The sequence below is a fragment of the Harpia harpyja genome, chromosome 9 (assembly GCF_026419915.1).
Source record: "Harpia harpyja isolate bHarHar1 chromosome 9, bHarHar1 primary haplotype, whole genome shotgun sequence".
NCBI classification, from domain to species: Eukaryota; Metazoa; Chordata; class Aves; order Accipitriformes; family Accipitridae; genus Harpia; species Harpia harpyja.
Window position 1 is genome coordinate 33,960,770 of NC_068948.1, and position 19,436 is coordinate 33,980,205.

The 19,436-nt window shown below is 41.2% G+C and overlaps 1 protein-coding gene across 5 annotated transcripts in view; it reads left to right on the top strand.

Annotated features, from left to right (window-relative positions):
• The first annotated feature begins 6,654 nt into the window (after positions 1–6,654).
• Positions 6,655–19,436, top strand: part of ATP2A2 (ATPase sarcoplasmic/endoplasmic reticulum Ca2+ transporting 2) — a 47,974-nt gene continuing 35,192 nt past the window's right edge. For 4 of the 5 annotated variants that reach the window (XM_052795893.1, XM_052795894.1, XM_052795896.1 and 1 more), the window contains exons 1-3: positions 8,089–8,192; positions 15,296–15,400; positions 18,423–18,561. In XM_052795893.1, the coding sequence (XP_052651853.1) occupies positions 18,474–18,561 (88 nt within the window). In that variant the 5' untranslated portion in view covers positions 8,089–8,192; positions 15,296–15,400; positions 18,423–18,473. Of the gene's footprint in view, positions 6,919–8,000; positions 8,019–8,088; positions 8,193–15,295; positions 15,401–18,422; positions 18,562–19,436 lie in introns of those variants that run through there. The other variant, XM_052795898.1, reaches the window with a different exon arrangement.

Consider the following 19,436-nt stretch of genomic DNA (forward strand, 5'->3'; position numbering starts at 1 on the left):
TACTTTATCCATCCTATCACAGACAGGATCATGCGAAGCACTGTGGATGAGTACAATCCACTCTGTTTTGCTTTCAGTGTACAACACTTTGGTTCCATCCCCGTAAATATCTATGAAGCAGGAAAAGAATTTGAATTGATAGTGCCCCAAGAGAGGGATACAGTAATTATTGCCCTACCTTGTAGCTGGTAGTTTCTAGGACTTGTCATTAGCCTGCTAAGTACCAGGCTAGCTCACCTGAACCTGACTAATATAAACCAGCATGCATTACATGTTGAAGAGTGCAAGGTAAACTCTAAATGTCATGTTAGCATTTCTGGTTCTAACATACTTAAGAATCACAAAAAGAAACTATCCAAAATAATTAACTGAAATTTTAACACTGTAAGAAACGAGGCTGTGTTGTGTGTTTATGTGTCCAACTTCAAATTGGTACTGTTCTCTTGACCAATATCTTCAAAACTGAAGCAACTTCTTTGCTCAGGAAGTGGTGGCCCATGTCCTATAGCAAAGTAATCCAACTTTCATTGCACTGTTAAATTCCACAGGTAAGTACTATATAGTATGATCACAGCTATGACATCCCAATTAGCCATCAACCTGTTACAGATATAAAATGTAGGGCAATTTTATAACACCTTACAAACAACAAACTCTGCCATTTTATAAATATTGTGCCAGACCACACAGCCCCCTACAAGCTTGTTAGTATCCTTTCTAGAGAGAGCAAAATTGAGATCCAGAAGCACACAAGGGATATTTACACAGGAACAAATGGCAGCTAGCTGCCAAATTAATCAGAATTAGGCCTTAATTAGATGGAAAATTGAGGTCAGGATGAGATAAGAATTCAAATCTCGTGGGCACCGACCAGTGCTTTATTTCTAAAGTTGTTGTGCGTTTTTAAGATAGCAGTCAAGCTGATTTCCCTTTAAGAGAAATGACTTGGCCATCACATAAGGATAAATTATTTTTTCAGATATGCATGATGGATCTTGGTTCTGATGTAATGTTGCTCTCTCCCATACTTCTAGATCTCCTATTGATGTCAGCATGGGATAGGCAGAAAGATTTTTCCAAACAAGGAAATGGAGATTATTGTGGCAAATACTCTAATGGAGTCTTCAGTGACAAACCAAGTGACTATCAGTAGGATACAGAAATAAAAGAAGAAATCTACCAAGCCAAACTGTGATCTCTTATAGTTACTGTCACTGAGATCAGAATCTGTCTCACTGCCTCTTTTACACTACCAAAGCAGCAGGCAGCTGCTTTGTGCAGGAACAGTGATCCAGTTCTAGAAATCTCCCAGCAGCAACACTATCCTTTGTATTCACAGTCTCTCGGTCTCAGTGGAAGTCAAATTCTACCTGCTGCTGATACAGGAACACACATTGCCTAGGAATAAAAATGATTCAGAACAAACTCAGATTATCTTAATTATCAAAATTCAAACTCATATTTTATCACTGATTTTTCTACTGGGTTTGTGTAACTGTTTCATCTCAGTATTTTTTGCATTTTGCTGTTTAAGCTATAAGCTTCTTAAAGGGGGAGAGGGGAAAAAAAACCCCTTGACATAATACCATGAAATCAAAGAGCAAGCTGACTGGAAAAAACAGTTACTATATTTAAACTGCATTATCCTATGACAGAACTGCAGTTTTAAAACCTTTCCACTTTGATACAGCACTTTTGCAGTATTTTAATATGTCTTAGTAGATTTCAAGTGGCTGAAACATTTTAATAACCGCAATTTAAGAGGAATAAAATAGTACCGTAGGAGGAAGAAACAATGCCCCCATTTGTCACTCATGAAGACTTGAATTTGAAATCAGCTGGGGTAATAAGAGCAATGAGTTTGGTGGTCTCAACCTAAGCCCCATTAGGCAATTAGCCAGTCTGCAAAAATCATGACATAATTTGGCACAGTTAAGCAGAATAGTATACTTTTGTCTATGACCACTGAAAGAGATCCAGGCCTGAAATAGGAAGGCTACTGCAGGTCAGCATTCAGGTGTATTGGCTCAACAAACTGGCATTTTGTGTAGTGCCCTTCTGTGCTGCATTTAGCTCCAGTAAAAACTATTAATCTTCTTTGAAAATTGAGCTACAAAACATATGGTTTTGTGTACAGCAAGAGACACTTCACATTATGACCAGTAACTCTACTGTGAATCTGCTTTGCAGCAATAGGGGTGACTTAATGTTATTGCAATTTGAAGGAAAGCATCCTGCAGTCTTCCCTCAAGCCAAATTCCCATTTACTTCAATTAGTAAGCATTACAGGAACTGTTTTAATGCTGCTGCCTGACGTGTTGGCCGCTTCTTCTAATATATTACAGTGAAAAAAAGATGGTAAGCCAAATGTATGAATGGTATATTTCCATTATGTGAATGGAATTTCATCAAGGCCAAAGCTGGCCCATTTTGTTGTGTTTCTTTCCAAGGTACCACTCTAAGGTGTTCCACTCTCAAAACAAACTGCAACTTCACTTTGCAGCAGCAAAATAAATTGTTTTCGTTCTTCCTTAAAGATGGAGAATGTAAAGCTATCTGAACCTGCTGGAAGTATTAATCACCTGGAAGCTTTCACTGGCTTGCGTTGCTTAAGGCAGAGCTGAGGTGCCATCATTCTGATTTGGGTCAAGATAACCATCTTCTCTGAGAGACAAGACAAATTTCATAGGCAACCTTATGAATCCTTGTATAGTGATGGGAAATAACACTGATTTCAATACACATTTCTAAATTTGTATGATATCAAGTGATGCCCAAATTAGCAGGTACTGCTTCTGCTGCAGTAGCTACATGGATATTTGTAGTTCATTCTGCACTATGCTGTCTAGACCAAGCATTGTATCTGCAAATGTTTTTCAACTGTGCAGCTGTCAGAAGATCTTTAATGATTTGGAGGGTATCACCTGCAAAGAAATCCTCACTGGTCAGCTAGCATTGGTCTTGCACATCTGTGGAAAGACAGGGAAGCAACTGTGAAGGAAATGCAGATTTTATTCTGCTCTGGAAGACAAAGACCTGTAGAACACTCCTTAATTCAGTCATTCTTCTCTCAAAATTCACTGAGCCATAACAGAACACAGGACAGAAATAAACACAGGCAGAGGACTATGCTTTCAGGTTCTTTCCAGATTTTATGTAGGGTCTATGTTCAAAAGATGGAAAAAAGGAGGAAGAATCAAGTCCTCTATTCTTAATGGATGAGAGAGAAACAATGGAAGTGGAGTTGTCAAACTGTAGCTGAACCAGTGAATCCCAGAGAATGCCGAGTTCCCCAGGATTCACTAGAACGCAAAGTCTGTTTGCTTTCCTAGCAGCATTTCTGCCTGTTAACAAGTTAGACTGAAAGGACACCGTATCTACTTTATTATACACTCTGCCAAGCTCTAATTGCCCATGTTATGGTTCTGGTACACTTAAAATAATTTTCCATAAGCCTTTTTGGAAACAGGCACAAAAAGGAAACCAACAATGAAATACAAAGTATATCACAGGGAGAAATAATATGAAATATGACCCTGGTTTCTTTCTAATACCAGTTTATTTAAAAAATTGCTACTGATGCTTAATTGCACTGCTGTTTTACAACATTTAAAAGTAATAGTTAAAAATAGTAAGAAAATAAAATATAGGACTTTCAAGTCCTTTACAGGTGCTCTTGTATATGAAGGCTAGTAAAATATGCTTGTGTGTAAAAACATCACTGTGGTAAACGTATTTTTACAAAAAGCTTACATATAATGCAGGCTGTGTTAATGCGGTAGAAGGGAAGGAACTACTCATATAGATGTACTCTGCTGTTAGTGAAATATGTTAATTCAAGTAGCTGGCATTATTCTGTATATGATTGTGGAAATTAGATATTTTTTCATGTTGCATATGGGGACTGCCATTGAGTGTATCATGCAAAGGTGTCTGAAGACAGAGGTGCATACGTACACACTTGTGTGTTAGAGGATGCTGAAAACTTTGGTGTGGGTTAGGTGGGCCTGTGACAGGCATTGATCAGTGGTTTTGTTGGCATTGAGTGCATATTTTCGAAGACATACTGTTTTGTAAGAGTATTAATTTTGGATGCATGTGCACCTTGTAACCAGTTATGTTTTGGGGATGATGGGATCATGTGTTCATGCAGTATCAAGAAAAGTATTAAAACTAGGTAAGAAGCTTTCAGTAAACTATATAAACTATATAAATCTGTCATGCTGACATTCTTTACCTCTTTAACAGCTAGGGTATGTCTATATACATGCAGCGTGAGGTAGTGGTATGAGAAGCAACATAACTGTCTTCAAGCAACATTTGGCCATGCTGATTAATCCTGCTGACAAGCAAGACAAAATTAATACAGGCAACGCATGGAATAAGTCATTGTCACACCTGAACTAGATCATCAGAGATCTAACTCGTGAATTTTTATTCAGAACTGCCCTGTTAAGTGTAGGCATGCTGTCAAGTTATCCTTATCTGGACATTGGCTAGTTACAGAGGAGTCTCTTTTAGGGAGGTTGTACTTTTGCTAGAAAGCATATAGGGCCACACATACCCTAGAACATTCGAAGTTTATACTGGCTGTCCTCTCTCCTTACTCCTTTGCTAATACAGAGGTAAGACTAAGATATTTTCCCTCTAGATCAGACATACAGTTTCTTATAATGTGGTACTGTGGGTGGTTTGTAAAAGTGATGGATATGCAAATTGTATGTAGGATCACATTTATGTAAGCCAGCACACACGTAGAGTTCAGCTTTTATATTTGCACACGCATATACAAGAACATTGCTTGGCACCGAGTGCTTTCAAGGGAAGGTGTTTATATTGTGTACTGAATTGCTTGCTATGTGTCATGCAGGTATTGCAGGTGTCATTAATGTCAGCGCTGCGCTCTCTCTCTGTTTGTATTGTGTTCATTGAAGTTTCTGTCAATTATTGGGCGGGATGGCTAAATCAGTCAGTTTCTGTGTTCTATATTGGTTTGCGAGTCTGTTTCAGTTACCGAGATAGATACTGTGCTGAGGAAAGCTGGTATCTCACACCACACACGCTGCTGAAATCACACTGTGCAGTTTATACCTCCTTACGTTATCGCTATGCAAGCCAGGGCTGAGTGTGTGTGTCACTGTTATGCTGGCGGGGCAGCGTGTGATGGCTGCAAGGGGAATGAAGGAAGTTGTGCAAAAGACATTGCTCAGTGTCAGCGCAGGCCTCGTCAGAGGAGGGGCAGGACCTCTGGGGAATGAACCCCCTCAACGCTAGCATGGAGGGACGCAGCCCTCACCTCTCTCTCTCACCTCTGGCGCACTCATGACTGGATGAGGCTCCTGCCACGACACAGGTGGGGGCAGACCCACGCTCCCCCTTTGGCTGGATGAGGCTCCTGACACGGCAGAAGCGACGGGAGCTCCCACAGGCAGGCTGACGCTCCTGTCACGACATGCGCCGGGGCAGCTCCGCGCCAACCCTCCCCCCCTCACCAGCGCCGAGACGCCTATCGCGACAGCGCGCGCTCCGGGAGGCGGGCAGCTCCCCTCAGCCGGCGCGCGCTGCCGCCAGGGCAGCCCCGCTCCCCCCTCAGCCACCACCAGGCGCGGGTTGAGGCCGGGACAGAGGGCGGCCGCGGCGGTTCACGCCGGGGCAGGGGCGGGGGGGGCGGGAAAGCGGACACCCCACCTGCGGGGCCTCTCCCACTGCGGAGCGGAAGCGCTCCCGCCGCCGCATGAGGCCTGCATCACCCGCCTCCGCCTCCTCCTCCTCCTCCAAGCCGAGGGCGGGAGGGCGGGCGAGCGAGCGAGCGACCGCGCTGCGCAGGGCCGCGCCAGGCGCCGCTGCTACCGCCTCAGCGCCGCGGGCGGGGCCGCGCCTTCCCCCCGCCCCGCGCCGCGCGCCCCGCCAATGAGCGGCGTCCACATGCCGCGGCGGCGAGAGGGGCTCGGGCGGCCCAGCTCCCATAAGTTACATTAGAGCAGCCGCCGCCGGTGCGCGACTGGAGCGAGCGGGAGCCAGCGGCGAGGCCGGGCGCGGGGGGCGGGCGAGCGAGCGAGGCCAAGCCGTGACGGCGACAGCGGCCTGGGCCGGCGAGGGGGGGGGGGATCGGGCTGCTAAAGGGAGGGGGCCGATTCCGACCCTTCCCGGCAGAGGCGAGGCGGGCAGCGGGGTAACTGCGCCTTTTTCTCCCCCCCGCCCCCCGCCTCTGGAGGCGAGTGGGGTGAGGCGTGCCGTTATCGCCCTCCGCGGGGGCGGCTCGGAGCCTGAGGAGACGAACGGAGAGGCCGCTCGGCCACCTGGACGCGGCCCATCCCCGCGCAGGCACCCGCAGCCGGTGCCGCCGAGCCCCCCGCACGCCCTCCCGCGCCCCTAAGGCGACAGCGGCTCCGGGGGCCCGCGCCTCTCTCCTCCCTTTCTTCAGCTGCCCGCCCGGGGCCGGGGGGCGTCTGAAGCCCCGCTCATCCCTGCCGGAGAGGCTGCTCGGCTCCCTCGGCGGGCGTGTGGGGTGGGAGGGGGGCGGGGGCTTTTTTTTTTTTGCCTGACGGCTTTCCCTTCTTTTTTTCTTCATCTAAAAAATCTTTAATTTTTTTTTTGTCCTCCTGCCTCCTTCGGGAAGAGTGAGGCGCTGAGGTGGGCTCGGGGGCTCCTCTCTGTTGCGGGAGGGGGTCTATGGTGATAGGACGGGGGCGGGGGGGGGAAAGAGCGAGGGGCTGAGGAGGGGGCTCGCCACCGCGCCCGCCGCCGCTGAGGAGGAGGAGGAAGAGGCGAGGCACCATTTGCTGCTCCCTGCCCCAACCATGGAGAACGCGCACACAAAGACTGTGGAGGAAGTTTTGGCTTATTTCGGCGTCAACGAAAGCACCGGGCTCAGCCTGGAGCAAGTCAAGAAGCTGAAGGAGAAATGGGGTTCCAACGGTAGGTGAACCGGCCCCACGCCGCCCGCCTCCCTCCGCCGCGGGGATGCTGTCGCTGGCACTCGTCGTCTTCCCCCCTTTCTCTGCTCCCTTTTCCGCCCCTTTCTCTTTTTCGCTCATCCTTCTCGGGGCCCTGTTTCAAGGCCTAACGTGTGTGTATTTGCAAAGCCGGCGTCTCTTACAGGACCCGGAATAGGAGCGAGGGAGAGAAGATGGCTGACTTGAACTCCACCTCGTGGGTTTCTTTCATACCCCAAGCTCACAGGGCTGCTTTGGGAAGGAGGATGTCACCTCCGTTTCCTTTCACCTTAACGGTGGGAAATCTTCTTCCATTCTGAAATGAAGCGCTGTGGGGTGGTTTTTTTGTCCGTCTTGACCTTCATTTTCCCCTGCTTTTCAGTGCCTTTCTGTCCCTTATTTTACATTCTTCTCTCGAGTCGGGGCACAGAGTTCAGCCTGTAAGGTGTTTCTTTTTTTTTTAATCCTTATTGCTTGGCCTTCCTAGTCCCTTTTGAACTCCCATGCCGTTGTGTAAAAATGAAAAGCTATGAGAAGATTATACGGTGGGGGTTTTTTTTTAGCTTTAACACTGCTTTTGTGCCTCTTGAATTACTAAATCTAGTTGCAGGGAGATAAAAGGGAGAGCAGAAATAAGAAAATATCCTTAAAATGGAGGAAAGAATTTGAAATATTTTGAACCAAGTTTGGTGGTTTGGTTTTTTGAAGTGAATGTGGAGGAAAACCTTTGTCAGAAATCGTTTGAAAAGCGTTTTGAGCCTTTGACCCTTTGTGTGCAGCAACAGCAGAAGTCCCACAGCTGGCTGGAGTGATGACTTGGCTGAATGATAACCCTTAGCACATTCCGGCTAACCTGTATGTGTCTTAAAATGCAAAACTACCAGCCTATTGAGATGCTCTAATGAAAAGAGCCACCTTAACGGGGCTTTCAGTATGGTCAAATCCAACCCGGTTGAGTGTGCAATTCAGGAACAATATCTGGTGGATGCCTTACAGTGCTCTAATGTGTTTCTTCAATGATTTCTTTTCTTTGACATGCTTCCTGGAAACATCTTTCACTGACAGAGTTACCAGCTGAGGAAGGTAAGCATGTTCATGAAATCTGCTAATTCTTGTTGATAATTCATAATTTTTTTTAATATGCATAACTAAATGGCTTTGTTACATATTGCAGGAAAAACATTACTTGAGCTTGTGATTGAGCAATTTGAAGACTTACTAGTTAGAATTTTGTTGCTGGCAGCTTGCATATCTTTTGTAAGTATGAATTTTTTTTATTTCATAGGCTTCTGTATCACAGAATGACAGATGTTACAATGTATAGGAACTGTACATACTGAAGTTATTCTTTCTCAAAAGGTAGAAGTATAAGATGCAGAGTAAATTGCTATCTCTCAAATTAGTTGCCTTGTGAAGAGGTTTCTGTATGCTAGAAAACAAAATCTCAGGGAATCTTTCATTGCATGAGTCATGAGTACGTAACTACACTAGACAGGTATTTAAAAAGTGCTTCTCATTCAACCCAGTTTGCTTTTTTGAGATGGGATTTCCCAGTGCTTTTGTTGGCATTGAAAACTAACCTTGAGTAAGTGTTTAACTGGACATTCTTCTTGCCTTTGAGTTAATCGTTATCAAGCTCAATGTATAATCATTGGAAGACATTTTTGGATGCAATGCAGACTGTAAATAGAATTTACATGGCGAATATTCCAGTTGCCTTCCCTTCCTGATAATAGCAAGGTGACAGTTGTTGCTTTTGACAGTGACAAGAATGATGACGGCTGTGATGGCACCATTGTTGACCAAATTTGGTAACTGACCTTTGGATAGTCTAGTCATTAAATGGACATCTTGCTTTGCATACAGGATTAAAAGAACAAGAACACTTTTAACTTTTTTTTTTTTCAAAAGCATGTTTAGGCAATCTTTTTACATAATGTGTAAAGGGTATGTGTTTGCTGAAAAACTGGAAAACTGAGCAAAGGCTAAGTATAGGTGGAAGATGAAGGCTCTATGTCTTCGGGAGCTGGACAACACAAACAAAAGTGTGCAGAATATTAAACTGTTTAGGCAGGAGTAAAAGTTTATAGTAGACTTTGCCCTGGAGTTGCAATTAACTACTTTAAAAAAAAAAAAAAAAATGCTGCAGCTCTTGGGGGGAGTGGAAATTGTGGTGACTCTTCAGCTAAGGGCAGCTAATTAGGATGGGCAGAGGAGAATGTACTCTGAAGCTGTTCTGTATGATGGGGGAAGGGTTGCCCTGTTGTGGCTGCTGCACTATATACTGTGTTGCTGATCCTCCACCAAGAGAGGCTTCAGCTATAGCCACGCTGACACCTTTCAAAGTGCTTTGGGTTTTGGTATGCGTATAGCGTTACCAGGTGAGCAATGATTGGTGGCATTGATCTTGACCGCCGAGACAAATGTGCCTTACTCACTCTTCTGTTTCCTGGGGAGGAAATCAGGCTGGCTATAGAAAATTGAATAAACAGGTCATTCAAAAGCTTTTTTTTCCTCCTCTCTCCCATTTTACCCTCCCAGAGGGTGAAAAGGGGACGTATTTTTGTTCCTGAAAAGACAGGAGTGTTTCTCTGATCTCATGAGATAAATGACAGTACAGAAGTTTGTTAGCCTTTCATGCCAAGGTATGTTATTTGTTTTTATTATAACCAAGTAAGTGAAAAATCAAATTCACCGAACTTTAAGCTTTCATTGCTGAATCTGAGTAAGTATGATACCAGACTGACAGAGGTTGTAGAACGTACACTGCCAAGCCCTCTTCGAAAACTTGATTAGTAACTGCATTCTGTTTCTTTTTTCAGTATGCTTAATTTTCCTGTCTAATTAAGAGGAGACTGTAGTCTAATGGAGTGTGGGATAGATCTGGGTTCTCTGCTTCTGTGCAACTGGCATGATATATGACCTTGGGCTACTGCTCTGCCTTTTCTGTCTCCTATTTAAGAGTTATGGCTACCCACTATAAATTGATGTTAGTAGTAAAGATTTTCTCCTTTTGATGAAATTAAAAGAAAAAACTCAATATATTATAATTTCAGTACTTTAAAAGCACTTCCCCTTGTGTTTGTTTCTGGCTTTTTCCTTGCTCAGAAGGTGGTCATCTGTTGTCTGTTTTTCTTAGATTTTAACATTTTTTTTTTATGAAAGCATATTGGAGACTTTCGTAGTAGCTGTAAAGAACTGTTGAGTATGTTGATATAAAGACTGTATTGCTGCAAAAATTGGATGTAGTTAACTTCACCTAAGTTCTGGTGTTCTTTACCAGCTGTACATCGTCAATTTAAAAAAAAAAAGTTGAAGATTCAGGTATGAGGGAGAGGATCTTGAGGTATATAGATCATTGTTCTGTGTTGTGGAAGCTTTTCTGGTGATTGTGTTGTGATCATAAATCATATTAGATTCTTACTATTAGGACTGCACAGAAACAGCCATCTTTAACATTGAGATCTGCATTAGATTTTTGTGCAGAAATATCCCATCTTACATACAATATAAACTTCTGTGTTCAAAGTGCCTTTAGTGTCCTCTGCTCCCACACCCCCTGTCAGGTATGTGTCAGTAAAATAAATCAGACTAACAGCTGAATCTGTGTCACCCTAGCTGATTGTAGGGGTCACATGCTGCATGTTTGTTGGCTGTAGATACTAGGTCCTACATTCCAAGTCGGAACTGCTGTTACAGATGTGCCTAGTTAGAAAAAGCCTTAAGTATGGCTTTTGAAGAGAAACAATATGAATAATTTCTGATGGTGAGTAAATGGATCTACATATAGGCTTGGACCTTGTCTCGGTGTTCTGTTGAATCTGTGAAGCCTATGCAGAAATAAACCTGTAGAGTGCATCTCAGCAGTTCAAGGGCCTTCATAGCCTGACTTTCTAGGTTGCAAGTAAGAGGATGTTTAATTTTCCATGAGCTGTGGCTTCTAATTCTTGCTACTTGTGTATCATGTACTGAGATCTGCAGTATTTACATAAAGAACAGCTTTCTTTGCTGTATGAATGACTTTGACAAGTTGCAAGATGTTAACTGTTCATCTGACGTAGAATAATTCTTTGGTAAAGTATATATGCTTTAAACAGTGATGTATGCTTAACCCTGCACTCTTATCTTTGCATCACACCTATAGTGAATTTTCTTCTACAAGATGCAGCAGACTATAAACTCTACTAAAAACTTAAGTATTAATACAGCATCCTAAGAGCATTCTTCCCCCCAGCCCTTTATTTCTTTGATTCCTAAGATGACTTAGAAGTGAATGTTCTGGGAATGTTTTCTAATACCGGATATCCATGTTTAGATTAAAACAATATATTGTGATTCAGTCCAGAGATTATTACAGCCTGTAAGTTAGCGTGAGTATAACCTAATCTGTGTTAAAAGGTGAGCAAAGCTACTCTTGGAGGAAGTAAGATGTGCCAGTAAAAATGTTGCAGGCTTTGCCCTGAAATCACCCCAAAAGTTACCTGTTGAGGTCAGTAGCAGTGAGTATGTGGCACAAGATAAGGATTGCTGTAGAACATCACACTGACACGCTTTACCTAAACTCAGATTACTCAGTAGCACCTGAGATACCAGCTGATGGGTAGGGGTGATAAAACTGTGAGAAGTAATTGTGATTCCATTTTACTTTGTAGAAATTAAGCTGTGGGTGCTATGTATTTTTTTTTCCTTACTGCTACACTAAACACAGGAATGTGTTTATTTTCAGAAATATGGAGTAGCATATCTGCTGGGTGTTTACAATCTGCTAACCCAGTAAAATTCTTAATTTTGTACTTATGTGTGTGGTCAAGATCTGTTGGGGTTTTTTTGGTTTTTTCCTCCTCTTTCCTCGGGTAACAAATAAAAAAATCTACTGAATAATGGAACTAAAATTGGGAGGTTTTTCTTTAGTATTTCGTGGTGTTTGGTATAACTGACAAGGAACAAGTATCAGGACTAATATAATAGTTTGCATCTGCTTAATTTTAAGGTAATTTGTATTGAAAAGAGAAATTGCTAAAAGAGGGTTTTCTGGGCAGTAGTCAGTACTCTGTCCAAAATATACTAAATCTTAATTCATAGTATCCTGTGAGAAGAAAGCTCCCTTAAAAGCAGTCCATAGTTCACATGACCTGCTTTAATTAGTCCAGGGCTACTTTTTGTTAGGATGAGATCTTACTCTCCCAGTTTGCTTTTAAGTTTCCATTGTCAAAATGAAAAATAAACAAAAACCTTGTTAGGTTGCTGACAACAAACTGTTTGCTTTTCCTCTGTTAGTAGTAAGTTGGTACAACCTGCTGGGCAACGGAATTCTATCTTGAAACTTCTATTCTTTAATTCTCTTTTTGTTACTTAATGATAAATAGTATCTGAGACAACTTGCTTCCATGACTTGCCTGACAATACAGAGATACTTAACTTGTAGAAGTGCAAAAAGCTGTAAGGACACCTCTGTTCTAGCTGTTTTCCTCAGTAGTCACCTTATTGCTGGCTGACTTACGCATTGTACCTCTGCCCCCTTTTTACAAATAACCATTAAAACTAAGTGCTATTTGCCTGTCATTGTGTATTTTTTGGCTTAGTGTCCTGCAGGTCCACCCCATTAGGCTTTGATTAAAATAAGCTTCTGCAAGCCATAGCTCTAGCAGCCCTCAAGCAAATATGCTGAATGAAAGTTGTACTTTAAGCTGCTTACGTTGGCTGTTGGTATGGGACTTTTATGTCTTGCTATTAATTGCCCTTATATTTTCAGACTTGCATTTCTCTTGAGGCATTATCTTGCTGGGTTTTTTTTGTCCTACTCTTTTAAGCTTCTTAAATACATGGTAACTTTACTTATTGACCATACTGCCTGAACAGTACATTGGAGATCAATGACCTGGAAATTAAGCTGTTCTACATGTGAGTCTTAAAGTGATTAGGGCTGAAATATGGTGGGGCCCTTCTGAGTAGCAGTCAGATAAAAGATCTCTCATTGTAAACCTCTCCAAGGTCTTAAAAGTGTGCTAATGGAAACTTCTGACAAGGACTAGATGCCTTCGACAAGAATTACCTAGTCTCTACCAGGCTTCAGCATATGATCTGTTATTACTAAAAACGCCTAGTTAAATACTTGTATTCCTTGTTCTACTTTCTCTTTGGTTTTTACTGTGGGTTTGTTTTTACTTCAGGCTGCTATCAACCTGATCTGTTATAGCAATGTGTGTTGTGTATCACAAGTGTCCTAAATGGGGTGTTAATATAGCTGTAGTCTGCTATAACAAAACCAAGAACTCGATGTTTTCTGTTATTTACATGTCTATATTTACTAAAACGTTCTCGAACTAGAGCTTAGATCATTCCACTGTTAGTAATTGTGTGGAAACTTTTTGGGGGAGAAATGTGTGTTGCGGGGTTCCTGGATTAACTAGATACTTCATTTTAATCTGGTCACAGATTGATAATTTTGCCAAAAACAGAACAGTGAAGATCTAAAACATCAGATCTGTACTGTCAGGATCTCTAATCTGAGTTCACCTGTTCCTCTTGAAATAATGGCTTATTGAAACAAAAGATCCCTTGAAAACTTAATTTTGGTTCTCCTTGACATACTTGGATCTTGCTGTCCTTGTAGCTCCTTTCCTTACCTCTTAAAAGTTGCAGGCTTTCTCAATGTTATTTTACAACACACATGGTCTTTAATCTTAAAAGATTACGGTTTAGCATTGTGTAAAGCAGATGTTTTATTCCAGTTAACCTTGTAGGTACCTGCTCTGTTAAGAACATCACAAAATGATTGAATTTACTTGCTTTGTTGGAAGCAAAATGGGCTTTACAGAATTCCAATAAAGGGAGGGAAGAAACAGATAGTAAGCAGCTTTTCTGATGGCAGTCTGTGACCTTGTATATGCTAAGAAAACTGGAAATGTACCATTTGCCTTTTCTGTAGCTCCACTGGGGGCAACAGTGCTGGTGCAGAGTAAGAGCTGTCCATGATACAAGGGGTAATGTGTGGAGTGAAGACTACAATTTAGACTGTATGACTGCTCTAGCAGGTCAAAGGGCAGAAGTTGCTACTGGGGATTGGAGATTAGTAGTGTGGGAGGAGGCAAGAAATACCGAGATGTAGAGAGCGTAAGAGACCCCAACTAAATCTCTTCTCCAGAGGGATTACACAGACCCAAAATGTTGTGTTGCCAGTTGGAATGTTTCAGTCTTATTAATCATAACCTGGATCTTATGAGTTTATCCTTTTGTAATAAAAATTCATTGTTGCATTGGATTTGCTTGACAGTCTGTTTTCTGCTTGAGGCTTTCATGCTGCTACTCCTTCCTTTTAACATCCTGGAGTGTTTCACAATTGAGCAATAGCTCTGAGCAGCATGTTGGTGGAATTACAGCGCTTGCTTTAGTAACGGTTTGCTTGCTGCAGTCTTCTAGTGATTCAGAGTGCTGTTGCCTGACTACCAGCCCTAATTATCTCAACACGTTGTTCCTATTTACTGTCACTTTCCAGGCTTCCTGTTGCTCAACATGTTGATGAAAAAGTTCTTCCTCTCTGGTCATCCAGTTAGCTTGACTTTCTTCTTCAGTAACTACAGAACTGTGCAGAGGCCCTGACACATACCCATCCAAGTCAAGTGAATGGCAGAAGCCTAAAACTAGAGTGTAATTCTAAAGCAAATTAATTAAAATAAAATTCATGTGAAGCCTTTTATGCAGGTCCTCAAGTTGACTTACTTTTCAAAATCCAGTTTTGACTTTTATCAGCTACTCAGCTCAGAATTCAACTTCAGATGTAACTATACAATTCACTTAGATGCTTCGATAAGACACTACTTGGATTTAAATAAGTAGATGCTTATTTTTCATATGTACTCACTGAAAACTTGTAGAGCTGTTTTCATTTGTGCAAGTTATTGGTGAAGAACAATTAACTTGGTTAAAATTCAGATTCTGGCAAATTATTAGTGTTCTAAGTAGTCAAACTAATCTGTCTGCATCCTGTTTTATACAGTAATGAAAATTATTTTCTTTTTAAACTTTTCACTGCCATAGCTGTTGTCACAAGTTCTGCTTTTATTTGTGAAGCAAAAGTAGCAATATGTTTCCCAAATAAATAGCATGCTCCTTTAAAAGAGGAGCAGCCTTGGAAATGAACTTTGTACTACTACTTTATTACAGATTCTTTTTTCTCCTTTTCCATTGCACATTGCCAACTCATTCATGAACTACAAAACTACACCTTGGAAGATAGATGGGTTTCCAAAATTGCTGAAGTCTTAAGCATTGAACCTCAAGCTGAAACTTACCAGGTCTTAAGTTTGCCAGGTGTCTGTGTAAATCAGTTAGTAATTTAAATCATTGTGTTTCTCTTACAGGTCCTGGCCTGGTTTGAAGAAGGTGAAGAAACAATCACAGCATTTGTAGAGCCTTTTGTAATCTTACTTATATTAGTAGCCAATGCAATTGTGGGAGTGTGGCAGGTACGCAGATACTTTTACAACATCAAATCACAGACGTTTTGGGTTTTTTTGGTTTAACAGGAAGGACTGTACAGTGCAGTGTCAGGTGCTTCATACAATGCAGGTAGTATGTGTTGCTAACTTTAGATTATTGAGAGTCAACATACCATGAAACTTCTGGACAGGAAGTGTTGACTTAAAAGGTAAAATGAAAGCTTCAGAAGTATTGCCAAAAAGGCAAAGTGCCCATCAGTGTGTTTGGCTACACACGGGTAAACACATGAACTAGGCAGTCCAGAATGAAGGCCTGAATTCAGGAAATAAATCAAATCTTGCAAAACTAACAAACAATCAGTTGGATCGGCTTGCAAAAAAAGGGACTTTTTCCCAACAAAGGAACAAAGGATAGAACACTTGTAATCTAGTTTCTTGTCTGTTTCCTCTTGAGACAAATGCTATGTTTTAGTACATTTATTAATACATTTAATACAGTATTCTTGCTGTTCAATTACTATAGTACCTACTAAGTGTACATCTAAAGACTGCATGTCTGTCAAAGGCAGAAGTTTCTTCTGAAAACATCTAAATACCATGAAATTTTTCCTACGTTATCAGCTGTGAGATTAATTAGATGGCTTTTTATAAATAGTATCAGCAGTAATATTAGTAACATATTCTAACACTTCTTGAGATGCCAAAACAAATTGTTCATATAACTTCAGTTTACTAATTTGATGACTTCAGACAGGGCACGGTTTATTAGAACTGTTTTTCTGCAGATAAAAAGTATTCTAGGATTTTTAGGGTAATTTAAGTTCTTTGTAAGGTTAGTTTTGGTTTTGTGTTGTTTAAAGGGATGGTGTTAATTTGTGACATAATTACTTGCTATCTTAGCATGTTAGGTTTCATGCTTAAAAAAACCAAACAAACCTATCCAAAATAACAAAAAAAATAAGAGGAGGAGCCCTGTTAACAGGTTAAAACATGTTAGAGAGTAGTAGACACACTGGAAGCCACCAGAAGTGGCATTGAGTGGCATTGCTGCACGTTCCTGCGCTCTGTTTTGTGCTAGCCCAAGTAAGCTGGCTGAAGACTTAACTATCGAAAAATTCAGTTTTTAGCATTACCCACCTTGCTGTGCAACTGCTAGAGCTGGTATGGAGGGAAGAGGTAATGTCCATCAAGGGATGACAGCATTGCCACCTTAAGCGTCACTTTTTATTCAGATCTTCATAACACAGTTGTACAAGAATTAAGCTTTAACTTGAAACTGAGTTATGGTTCTGCATGTAGTAATTTTAAGCGTGAAATGTAAGGTAAAGCTATCTTTATAGTTTGGGGATTTTCTTGTGTAGTTATGTACCCTGTTGTAGGAAATAACCAATTTTTTTTAGACGTGCTAGCATGCAAAGAATACCTGTATATTTATCTCTCTATATATGCAGTGAACTTAATTGTGAAACAGAATCGTTGTACAGATTAAATGACTCATTCCCTTATTTTAATGGGCATGGAAAATAAGTCACAGTACATAGTCTCCACCCATAAATGTATCTGTTTCTACAGGTACTAGATGTGAGCAACTGAGTCATTGCCTTAGCTCTGCCTTCCTCAACCTTTCCTGTCACATGCACTTTTCCCAAAGTGCCATCTGCTAGTGCTTCAGTGGTTGGCAAGATAGTCTAAGTACCGTAACTTCAAGCAAACTGGGAACAAAAAGATAGTCTAACACACTGAGCTGGCTATCCTAGCTGAATCATGTTTCATTCTTTCTTATTTCTCCTTTTTTGAAGGAAAAGTCTGTTCAACTAACCTTCCATTTGTGGGACTTTCTTTTGTACCTTTAAGGCTTTGCCTAATGTTAACTCTTAGTTAATCCACAGAAAAGCAAGATCAGCGTTACTGTGCTGAGGAGCAGAATTCTTTTACCTGGTGGAATATGAGGCTAGTACTAATTATAACTTTATGGGTATGTGCTGGTATCTCTGCGCTGCCTGGCACTGAGCTGTGCCATATAAATGTTGGTCCTTCAAGCTAGTTTTGGTAATGCTGGTTTTCAGCTACATTGTTGTGTGGAAGTACCTAGTACCTCAACCTTTGAATTTTTGGAGATTAGGTTTCTGCTTTGATACATACAGGAGAAAGTTTTTATTATCTGGAAAGGCTGGTATATATTTGAAGGGCAGACATTCCAAAAACTACATGCACCCTTACCATTATCTATAATCGTCAGGACTATATAACGTTTGTACTTGTCAATAGGCTGGAAAATAAGTTACTTCTCCAAGAGCTGGGGAAGGAGTACTGATAAGCTGTTGGTTTCCTATGTTGTCTTTTATCTAGGTAGCATCATGATGTTGATAATCAGTCTCTGGTAGTGCTTAACTGAGAGAGATAGGAAAGCTATTGTGCTGGTGTTAGTGGAAATAAAAAGGTTGTCATGTGTGGGAATTCATTTAAGTTTGTAAACTTTTAAGAGACTCTAGGGAAGTTTCTAGTCTGTATGCTCTAATTTCACTGTAGTGTGACTTGATTTGCTGAAACAAAGTTGATAAGACAAAGCTCAAACAGTGTATTAACTTGACCCTTGATTTCTATCAGTAAGTGAAATTCAGTAGTGCTAGTCCACTCCAGTCTGAGTCTAAGCTGTTCCAGCTAGTGAGGTACAGCCAAGACAAGACTATATCCATGAGTCTTTATTCTGCTTAGTGCGGTTTTTTTATGTCAAAAAGCATCCATATGTTACATAGAACTCTTTGTGTGGCCTCCCTGTAACAAGACACAGTGGATATTCTTGATGGGAAATGCTGCAGGGTTTGAATAAAGAACTTCTAGGTTCTAAACGCCCACTAATATCTGAATTATGTTGTAATGATTTCCAGTCAGCAACCTCATAAGGGGAGGGTCACATAATTTTTGTGTTAATAAATGTAGCTGACCTGCATCAGTAGTATTCCTATGATAATGCATTTGAAAAATCAGATCTGACATACGTGTTTTTCCTTGAAGGCTTTTAAAATTACACATTTTTGCTGTCTTTTAGGAAAGAAATGCTGAAAATGCTATTGAAGCTCTTAAAGAGTATGAACCAGAAATGGGCAAAGTATATCGACAAGACCGAAAAAGTGTACAGAGGATTAAAGCAAGAGACATTGTCCCAGGTGATATTGTAGAAGTGGCAGGTAAGACTAATTTATGTAGTACATACATGTATTAGCATATTATTGTAAAATTGTTGTGGGGCCTTGTCTTAATGATTTGAGGCCCTGGGGGGAGTTCTCAGAGGTGCCTAAGTATATGCTTCACTTATGAACAATCTTGCTTCTGTTCATCTGTAATTACCTTAAATGTGCATTTGCACTGAGGGGATTGTTTTTCAAATTGCTTCTTAGTTTAATTGGTAGGTCTAAAAGCAAAGCACCTTAATTGGAGTACAGGTTTTAGCGCTTGACATGACTCTAAAATTTTTTTTCTGAAGTCTGGTTTCAGAGTGTCTTAACTTGTCTGTTTTCTATCACAAAATACTCTTTTCCTTGCTTTTATACATGTTCAGTTTCCTTAGGTTCTGGAATGCAGAGATTTTTCTTTTTTTTAGTCATGCTCTGTTCTTTATCTAAGGAAGGATAATTTCATCTGAAGGTTTTTTCCAATTCTTGTAGTAGCAGTGCCTTTCAACTTCTCTTCACGAATGTCTTCCTCTGTCCTCTCAGCTAGTATGACTGCCATGTGACATCATTGTTTTCTCATCTTTCATAATTCTTTATTGCTTCTTTTGCCTATTGCTGTATAGGGGACCGCAAATGGGGAACTATACAAAGCAGATCTTCCTATATCTCTGGTGTAAGCATTTGAAGTACCAGTCTTGAAAGATTGGACACTTGCATCAAGCTTTCTAATAACTTAGATTTGCCCTAGAAGGCGTATCTTTATTTGGAAGGAGGGCAAAAATAGAAGTATCATATAGCTAAATCTCCATTTTGGTGATAATGCCATGCCAATAACTTTTTCCCTAAACTGGACTTGTCAGTGACTCTAATGTTTCCTATTCCTTCCCAGA